At 44.1% G+C, this 10,171-nt stretch overlaps 1 protein-coding gene and 1 long non-coding RNA gene across 16 annotated transcripts in view; one reads left to right on the forward strand and one right to left on the reverse strand.

Moving 5' to 3' along the window:
* LOC144290746 (long-chain-fatty-acid--CoA ligase ACSBG2-like) overlaps positions 1 to 6,314 on the reverse strand; it is a 39,334-nt gene extending 33,020 nt beyond the window's left edge. For 4 of the 13 annotated variants that reach the window (XM_077860290.1, XM_077860287.1, XM_077860286.1 and 1 more), the window contains exon 1: positions 6,051 to 6,312. In XM_077860290.1, coding sequence (XP_077716416.1) covers positions 6,051 to 6,064 — 14 coding nt within the window. In that variant the 5' untranslated portion in view covers positions 6,065 to 6,312. Of the gene's footprint in view, positions 1 to 6,028 lie in introns of all 13 variants that reach the window. The other 9 variants (XM_077860289.1, XM_077860294.1, XM_077860295.1 and 6 more) reach the window with 4 other exon arrangements.
* The window catches only part of LOC144290750 (uncharacterized), a 54,238-nt gene extending 46,248 nt beyond the window's left edge, over positions 1 to 7,990 (forward strand). For all 3 annotated transcript variants that reach the window (XR_013358297.1, XR_013358300.1, XR_013358299.1), the window contains 2 exons: positions 3,890 to 4,029; positions 7,781 to 7,990. This is a non-coding gene — a long non-coding RNA (uncharacterized LOC144290750). The remainder of the gene's footprint in view (positions 1 to 3,889; positions 4,030 to 7,780) is intronic.
* Positions 7,991 to 10,171: the final 2,181 nt, after the last annotated feature.

A 10,171-nucleotide genomic window follows, 5' to 3' on the forward strand; every position in this document is an offset into this window, starting at 1 on the left:
TATCACTAAAGATAGAATGTAAGGAGCAAATAAATTGTTAGCAGTCACTTCCTATTTCCTGTTGAAACTTAGTTCTTGTCCACAGTTTGCCAATTATGTGTTAGTTGTTTAAAAGCCTAATCAGGGTGTCTGGATGGCTCAGCTGGTTGGGCGTCTCCCTCCAGCTTGTGTCGTGATTCCAGGGTCCTGGGATGGAGCCCCACATTGGGCTCCCTGCTCAGTGGGGAGTCTGCTTCTCCCCCTCAATCTGCTGCTCTCCCTGCTTGTGTGCTCTCTCTCTCTCTCAAATAAATAAAATCTTAAAAAAATAAAAATAAATAAAAGCCTAATCGCTTTTCCAAGTATGTTTTATGAGATGAAAGCATTCTTTCAAGGGCTATATTTTTATTCTATCAGTTTAAAGAGAAAAATTTCCTCCAGCCAATTAATGTTTTATATTTAAAAAAAAAATATAGGGGATCCCTGGGAGATAAATAAATAAATAAATATATATATATATATATATATATATATGCTTACTTTGCAAACTAAAAAAGAAAAGGTGTACTATACAACAAAATTATGTATCCCCCTTAGGGATAAAACTTAGGAAAAACATAAAAATGTAATAAAGATCTACCTTGTGCAGGGCACTGTGATGAACATTTTGGGGCTACTGTAAAGGACCTCGAGGACGGGATGAGGAGTGATAGCCTGATGTGTACAGAGTTTCCTTTTGGGGCAATGAACAATTTTTGGACCTAAACAGAAATGATGGTTGCTCAAAACTGAATGAACTAAATGCCATTGAGCCATTCATTGTAAAAAAACAAAAAAAAAAGTTAATTTTATGTTATGTGATTCTCACCCCAATGAAACACACACTCCAGAGGGGTCGGTTCATGGTTACTGAATTGGAATGTTCTTCAAGACAGGGTATTAAATCAGGAAAGCAAAATTCAGGACAGCATACAAAGAGGTGGCCATTTGTGTAGGTGAATGAGTTTGTATATGTGTTTGTGACACAGGAATGTGTTGTGTCTCTGGTCTCTAAGGAGTTGTTGCCTCCTTGGTGGTCATGAAGCAAAATGCAAGCAATCTGACTCCACTGCTGAAGCCTTGAGAAGGTCTCAGATCATAAAGTCCTCAGGTGCCTGCGGCCATCGGGGGACCTGCCCTGGTTTCTTTCAACCTTAACCATCATTAAGAATCCTTCTTATATACTCAGTGAGGGAGAAGGGCAGGGGTCGATCCTGGGACTCTGCTGCTGTCTTTGTGTTTCCTGAGCACCTACTGTGTGCCGGGGGAGTTCTAGACACTGGGCAACAAAACAGACAAAAATCTCTCCTTGAGCTGACATTCTGGTTGGAAAAAACAGCCAGGAAATGAACAGAGATCAATTCAGATAGGACAGGATGAGCCTCAAAAACACCACGCTGAGTGAGAGAAGCCAGATGTCAAAGGACACAGCATCTGATTCTATTTATAGGCAAACGTTCAAAACAAGCAAATCGGTAGAGACAGGAAACAGATGAGTGGGTGCCTGGAGCTGGGGACCGGAGTATGGGGTGTGACTGCTTATGGGCATACAATTTCCTTTGGGGATGATGAAAATGTTTTGGAACCGGTAGAGATAGTGGTAAACGGTACTGAATGTTACTGAACTGTGCACTTTACAGTGGTGACTTTTAAGGGCTCAGTCACTTAAGCATCTGCCTTCAGCTCAGGTCATGATCCCAGGGTCCTGGGATGGAGCCCGAGTCAGGCTCCCTGCTCAGCAGAGAGTCTGCTTCTCCCTCTGCCCCTCCCCCTGTTTGTGCTCTCTCTCCAATAAATAAATAAATACATACATAAATAAATAAATAAAATCTTTTAAAAAAAACTTTAAAGTGGAGAATTTTGTGGTATGTCGGTATCCCTCCAATTTAAAAAAATTCAGGTTGAAAAAATAAATAACATTTTTAAAAAAGATTTTATTTATTTATTCATGAGAGACAGAGAGAAAGAGGCAGAGACACAGGCAGAGGGAGGAGCAAGCTCCATGCAGGGAGCCCGACTCGGGACTCGATCTAGGATCAGGCCCTGGGCCGAAGGCGGCACTAAACCACTGAGCTACTTGGGCTGCCCCACATTTTTTTTTTTTTTTTTTAAGAAGAAACTTCCTAGAAATAGGAGCCAGTGAAAATTCCAAGCATGCAACTTACTCTTTAGTCATATTTGATTCGATAACTTTAGGAAACTTTTCTAAAATTAATTGATTTAAGTCTTTAACACTTTAAGTCCACCAAAATAAAAACAGATTATTTTCATGATATGATAACTATCGGACATGATATGTAAATTTATGGTATGTTTATTTTACTTATACAAAATAAATGTGCTTCTTTCTTAAAAAAATTATTCACATCGATAATGATCACAAGGGAAACAACAGAACAGGATGTTGTAATAGAGAATGCTGCGGTGATCAGGGAGGCCTCTCTGAGGAGGTGTCACCTGAGTTGAGTGAGATCTGGCGGATGTGGAGTTCTACTGGGGTGTGGTGTTCCAGTCAGAGCAGACTGTGGGTGCAGAGGCCATGAGATGGGAACTAGCTTGGCTATTCCCGGTGCAGAAGTCTACAGCTGACCTCTGGGAGCGAGGGGCGTATGGAAATAAATACAAAGACAGCCCTACCTCCTGCCATACTCCTCACCTCCTTAGCTCCAGCTACTTGGACCTTCTCTGCATCCCCACATGCTCCAAGCTCCCTCTCACCTCAGGGCCTTTGCACATGCTGTCCCTTATGCTCAAAACACTGTTCTCCTTAATCTTCATCTATCAATCCCTCCCCAAACTCAACCTCTGCTTATGGGGTCTGTTCTTCAGGGGACTATCCCATTATCCCAGGCTGAGCTAGATCCACCCCCTTATTCCATGCTCTCTTCCCCTTTATTGCATGAGCTAGCTTTATAATAAGGTGAGAGAGAGAGAGAGAGAGAGAGAGAGAGAGAGAGAGACTCTCTTGTTGATCATTATATACCTAACACAGAGCACAGTGCCTGGCCCATGCAAACGATTAGGTGAGTAGGTATATATCTAAATATATTGATCCAGTAGACCTGTGGTTCTTAACTAGGGGCCATTCTGGCCCCCAGGAGACACTTGGAAGTGTCTGGAGACATTTTGGTTGTCACAAGTTGGGGGCTGCTATTGGCATCTAGTGGGTAGAGGCCAGAGATGCTGCAGTGTCCTGCAATGCCCAGGAGAGCTCCTCACAACTAAGAATTATCTGATCTCAAATGTCAATAGTGCCAACACTGAGATACTCTGGACAGGACAAGGCAGTTACAAGGTGCAGATGGCAAGTACAATTTGAGTGTCTTCTATATAGAAAAGTAATATGGGGGCAGCCCTGGTGGCTCAGCAGTTTAGCTCCTCCTTCCGCTCAGGGCGTGATCCTGGAGACCCGGGATCGAGTCCCACGTCAGGCTCCCTGCATGGAGCCTGCTTCTCCCTCTGCCTGTTTCTCTCTCTCTCTCTCTCTCTCTCTCTCTCTCTCTCTCTCTCTCCCCCTAATAAATAAATAAAAAATCTTAAAAAAAAAAACAAAACAGCATTTAGAAAAGTAATATGGAAGCCCTACCCAGAGACATCTCCCTGTGATCTTGGGCTGGGGGATCCTGGTAAAACCAACTCCTGTTAAGACCAAGACTATTTAATATAGGACAGCAACAGCAAACCAATAACAGGCGGTTCTTTCCTATGCATCAAACACTGTTCTGAAAGTTTTACCTGCATTAACTCATTTAATCTTCACAGTAATCCTAGGTAGGTACTATTATTTACTATTAGCCCCCATTTTACAAATGAAACTAGAACACAACAAGGTTAGTTTGCCTATGGTCACAGCATGATTTTTTCTTCTCAGTCTTAGGAGCATTCATTCATTCATTCATTCATGAGCAGCTGTAAGTGGGAGCTTCACCAAAGCTAAGGTCAAATCCAGCCACGTGTTTGAAGAATCTTGACCAGATGAAGAATGTCTGTGTATTGAGACATCAGAAAACAGTAAGTCAAGACAGGCTGGGATAAGATATTTGCTCTGCTCATAGCCCAAGGAAAAATTCATATCCAGAATATGAAAAGAGCACCTCTGAATTAAAAAGGCATAGGTAAGGCAGCTCCGGTGGCACAGCGGTTTAGCGCTGCCTGAAGCCCGGGGTGTGATTCTGGAGACCCGGGATTGAGTCCCATGTCAGGCTCCCTGCATGGAGCCTGCTTCTCCCTCTGCCTGTGTCTCTGCCTCTCTCTCTGTGTGTGTCTCTCATGAATAAATAAATAAAATTCTTTAAAAAAATAATAAAATAAAATAAAAAGGCATAGGTAAATAATCCAACAGGAGATGGGTGAAAACATGAGCAAGCAGTTCACAGAACAGGAAACTGAATGGGCTGTAAACACAGGACAAGATGCTCAGATTCTGGGTAATCAGGGAAATGGACATTAAAGCCAGAATAAGATACCATTTCATTCCCCGTAGATAAAAAATGCATCCAAGTGCTGGAGAGGAAAGAGAATGGGAGCCCTCCTCCTCTGCTGGTGGGAGCTAAAGATGGCACACTCAATTGGCAAAACTCTGGTATTAACCATTAATAGTGAACATATGTTTTTCCCTCACGTGGTATTTTCACTCCCAGGTATATATACCCCAAAGAAACTCTTGCACATCTACTCCAGGAGACACGGAAAAGAAGGTTCACAGTAGTAGTGACGATAAGAACCCCACACTGGAAAACCCCTAATGTCCATCAGCAGAAAATGGACATATCCATTAATCCAGGAACATACACAAAAACTCAGGTGCATTTCCCAGCCGTGATGCTGACAAAGAAGCAGGATGTAGTATGATTCGATTTATATAAAGTTCACAAACAGGCAACATTGATTAGTACTTGTTTGGGTGCTGATTAAAATTAAAAACTGAGGGAAAGTTTCTGCAGACAACTTAGGATAGGGGTTACTGCTTTCAGGGGAGGGGGGAACGTAAGAAAAGAAGTAGGACATACAGCAGACTTCCAAGTTCCTAGTAACGTTTTATTCCAAAGATCAAGTAGGTATATAGACATGTATTGTTATTCATTAAATTTTCAGATGTTTGATATCATTTTCTATGCAAGAGGTTTCACATTTTTTAAAGGTTATTCTAAATATTTACTTATTTGTTTTAGAGAGAGCATGGAGGGGGTGGCAGAGGGAGAGGGAGAGAGAGAATCTCAAGCAGACTCCCCACTGAGCATGGAGCATGACACGGAGCTCGATCCCACGACCCTGAGATCATGACCTGAGCCAGAATCAAGAGTCAGACACCCAACCAACTAAGTCACCTAGGCGCCCCTGTTCCACCATTTTAAAAGGCCACATAGGGTTTATTGTAACTGCAAAAACTATTAAATGTTTTATCAACATGAGTTACTGCATTTATAAAGGGTGAAAAACATACAGTGTCTTCAAGGTAGAATTCGATGAAATATTCATTTGTTTATGAAAAGCCTTAGTAAATAAGAAATGGAAGACATTTCCTTAACTTGATAAACAATATCCAGAGGAAATATGCAATAAATATTATACTTAATAACAGCAACAAAAGTACTGGAAGAATTTCTAAGAAATCGGAGATAAGACAAAGATGTCAGCTGTCACAGCTTCTATTCAGCATTGATCCGAAGGTTCTTAGCCAATGCAGTATCACAAGAAAAATAAATGAAGAGAATGCAGATTGGAAACAGACAACATTGTCAGCTTGCAGCTAATATGATTGACTACTTAGACCACTTAGACCATCCAATAAACCAAAGAGTTATTAGAAATAAAAATTTCTATAAGGTGATTAGGCAAAAGAGCAACAGCTTTTTTGTACACTGGCAGCAATCAGTGAGAAAATGCAACAGAAAAAGATACTGAGGGTTTAGCTCAAGACCAAAATGTGTGCCTGTGGTAAGACTAAGTCCAAGTGAAATATGCTGCTGAGTGACAGCCAGACACTGAATCCCAAAGGACTCCCACATACCCCTCTCCCGTACTACTGTCACCTGCTGCTTGCCATGAGTCCTGGCGATCACATTATAGCATTCGCTGCTGAGACATCTGGCCACTCAGAGGGCTTTCTTCTTCCACAAAGATGATAAACAAGTTGCCTCTCCTGGAAGTCTGGACATGTGCTACACTTTCCCAGGCCCCATCACTGTCTGGGTCCAGCCAGGATGGTAGCGGTGACAAGAGGCAGAAAGGTGGGCAGTATTCCTCCCTGACAGCCCTTCTACTCCATTCAACCTTCCAGAACCTTCCATCCCAGCCACCTCTTGTGACATCACTGGCTGTCCCTGCCTCCCCACCCCACCCCCACCCCTGGGGGAAACTGCTTCTGTGGCAGGAGGTTTGCTGTTCTCTTTTCACTCATTCATCTGTCCCTGCACGCGTATGTGCATGCATTGCACTCCTGCCATGGAATTTGTCAAATTTGCATGAAGCCACCACACTTAAACGTTGGCCATTGCGCTTGATGCTAGGGACATAAAGAGGAGCAAAACCAGGTGAGGTCTGCTCAGGAACACAGCAGGAAAACCTAGACTCATACAAATGAATGCAAACTTACAATTGTGCAGAGAGACCCACAGTGTCAAGTGGATTTGATGAAGAACCCGACACAGGGAGGTCAGGAGAGCTTCCTTGAGCGGAGACAGCAGGGGTCTCACCACTTTTTATCACACTGCCCTACGTTATGTATCATCGGTCGGCCTCCCCTTCTCTATGTCTGTTGTGCTCACTGCTGCATCCCCAGCGGGGCACACAGTAGGTGCTCAATACACAAAGATTTATCAACCAAACATTCTGCACCAGGAGAGAAAAGAAGAAGGAGTGTTCCGTTGTCTCTGGAGATTTCTGGGTGGTCCGGGCCCATGGCTGACCAATGTTCACACCACAGACTCTGAGGTGGCTGTGGCTGGGAGAGCCAGGGTCCACTGATATCCATTTGGCTCCTTCTCTAGACTCTTCTCCTGAAGACTGTCTCCCAGGCCCCTCGCTGCTACATGTGGTCATCTGGCTAAATCCTGACCTATGGGATAGGGAAAGAAGTGATGGAGGCCACTTTGGGGTCATGCCTTTAGTGGATGGGAGATGGCGTTCATGGGTAGGCGAATCCATGGGGACAGAAAGGAGAGTAGAGGTGCAAGGAGCTGGGGCGAGGAGCGATGGGCAATGGTTGCTAGTAGATACAGAGTCTCCCCTTGGGGCGATGGAAAGGTCTTGGAACTAGACAGAGGTGGTGGGTACACGACATGGTGAACGTACTAAATGCCACTGAGTTAAACTGGTTAATGGTTAATCCAATGTGAAGTCTTCCTCAACAATTTTTAAATAAGTAGATCATTATTCTGACCCTGTGGCATGATTTAATACTCCGAAGGCCCTCCGTTAGTGGGTGAGAGAGGCCAAGCCACTGGGCTAAGCTCACGCAGGAAGCAAGAGGGAGAGAAGCAGAAGTCACGCTTACTTCCCCACCCCTGCTGCGTCCCAGCGCTTCACAGAGCATCCTGACTCTCAGAGAGGCTTCGGGTTGTGGTCCCCAGACCCGAGGCCTGGCAGCTGCACTGCCGAAGAACTGTCCTGAACTTTACAGCTGGAGAAACAGAGAGGGTAGGTAGCCTGCCCAGAGGCACACAGCTGGTCAGAGGCGGGTGCCTGAGAACGCCAGTTCTAGATGGACGTCATCTCTCTGAGCTTCACACTGTCCTGACCGACGTTGAAATTCCTCCTACAGGTGCCTGGGCCTTCCTCCTTGTGTCCCCGTCCTCCGGATATTTCCTGAGGATCCGGCCCTGCGAGTGCACCGCTCACTGTCCTCTGGCCCTGGCCCTGTCGGGTACTGTCTTGATTTAAAATCTTGACGTTTTGTGCGTCGTGGGTTTTTGGCATCTGGGCTGATTTTTTTTTTTTAACATATTGCATTAAAATGCTTTTCATCTTGGCAGCTATTTCTCTGTGTTACTATGGGTTCCTGGCTTTCCCCTTATATTTTGTCCATTCACCCCCACCCTGCATCTTATTTACCGAGTTCGCGTCTGTGACTGGTTGTTCTGGCCACTGAAGCGGACTCTTAACATCTTGTAATACTGTGATTGCGCAGTAGACTGCACAGCCATTCCCAGCCCCTTCTCCGTTTTCCTCTGAGCCAGAGAGGGTGGAAATGCAAAATCCTCTCTTTCCCGGACTTCTCTACAGTGGCGAGTGGCCATGTGACTATTCTGACCAATACAACATAAGGGCAAGTCAGCTTCTGGAAACATCTGCTTTAAAGGACAAGCAGGAAAAAAAAAATAAAGGACAAGCAGGAAAGGAGAGATCTCTGAGGTTTCCCCTTCCCCTGTCTTCCTGCCTGGTATGGGGAGGAAGGGAGCAATGGCAGCTATTTTGCAATCATGAAGCGACAGTAAAAGGTACATGCAGCCAGCAGCTTGGGACATTAATATCCTGGGCTCTTGATGGTGACGGTGAGTAGCTGAATCAAAGCTACTCCATTTACACATAGATTTCCTGTGCAGTGATGAAAAATAAGCCCTTAGGTGGTGGTTGTTTTTTTTTAAGATGTATCTATTTTATAGAGAGTGAGCACATGCACAAATGTTGGGATGGGGGGAGCGGGGTGAAAGGGATAGAAAGAATCCTTAAGCAGACTTCCCACTAAGCACAGAGCCTGACCCAGGCTTGATCCCAAGACCCTGAGATCATGACCTGAGCTGAACTCAAGAGTTAGATGTAACTGACTGAGCCACTCAGGTGCCCCCAAGCCCCCTCCGCTCTTTTTAAAGATTTTATTTTTCAGTAATCCCTATGCTTGACATGGGGCTTGAACTCATAACCCCAAGATCAAGAGTGGCATGCTCTACCGACTGAGCCAGCTGGGTGCTCCAAGCCCCTATTTTACAACCCACTTTGGTTAGATTTTCTTTTAGATCCAGTCAAATGCTAACTGCCATAACCTTCGAGTGATATTGCTGGGCTGGCTAGAAGTTAACAGTTTATGATGGGCCTAGGTTATCTAGTTAAGTAATTAGCCCCAAATTTCTCAAGACGAAAACCTTGAACTCATTCATGATGCTCACATATTGTTGGTAGCAATGCGTCAGTACAGCTCTGTTGGACAACAACGTGGCTGTATGGGTCAAAAATTTAAAACACAGATCCTTTCCCCCCTTTTCCTGTATTGTGTCAATTCAGTGTTCTATGGGAGTAAACCATTACTTTTTTATATTTAAATTAATTTTATTTTTTTTAATTTATTTTTTATTGGTGTTCAATTTACTAACATACAGAATAACCCCCAGTGCCCGTCACCCATTCACTCCCACCCCCCGCCCTCCTCCCCTTCTACCACCCCTAGTCCGTTTCCCAGAGTTAGCAGTCTTTACGTTCTGTCTCCCTTTCTGATATTTCCCACACATTTCTTCTCCCTTCCCTTATATTCCCTTTCACTATTATTTATATTCCCCAAATGAATGAGAACATATAATGTTTGTCCTTCTCCGACTGGCTTACTTCACTCAGCATAATACCCTCCAGTTCCATCCACGTTGAAGCAAATGGTGGGTATTTGTCATTTCTAATAGCTGAGGAATATTCCATTGTATACATAAACCACATCTTCTTTATCCACTCATCTTTCGTTGGACACCGAGGCTCCTTCCACAGTTTGGCTATCGTGGCCATTGCTGCTATAAACATCGGGGTGCAGGTGTCCCGGCGTTTCATTGCATTTGTATCTTTGGGGTAAATCCCCAACAGTGCAATTGCTGGGTCGTAGGGCAGGTCTATTTTTAACTGTTTAAATTAATTTTAAAAAATATTATGAAAGTAATACCCATGTTTGTTTGTTTTTTAATTTCAAGAGAAACAATCTGATTAAAAATGGGGCAGAGGAACTGAATAGACATTTTCCCAAAGAAGGCATGCACATGGCCCCCAGGTACTCGAGAGATGCTCAGCATCACTTGTCATCGGAGAAACGTAAATTAAAACCACAGTGACATATCACCTCACACCACTTAGAATGCTGTTGTCAAAAATACAAGAGATAGGGGGCGCCTGGGTGGCTCAGTTGTTGAGCATCAGCCTTTGGCTCAGGTAGTGATCCGGGGTCCTGGGATTGAGTTGC

The sequence above is a fragment of the Canis aureus genome, chromosome 19 (genome assembly GCF_053574225.1).
Source record: "Canis aureus isolate CA01 chromosome 19, VMU_Caureus_v.1.0, whole genome shotgun sequence".
Lineage (NCBI taxonomy): Eukaryota > Metazoa > Chordata > Mammalia > Carnivora > Canidae > Canis > Canis aureus.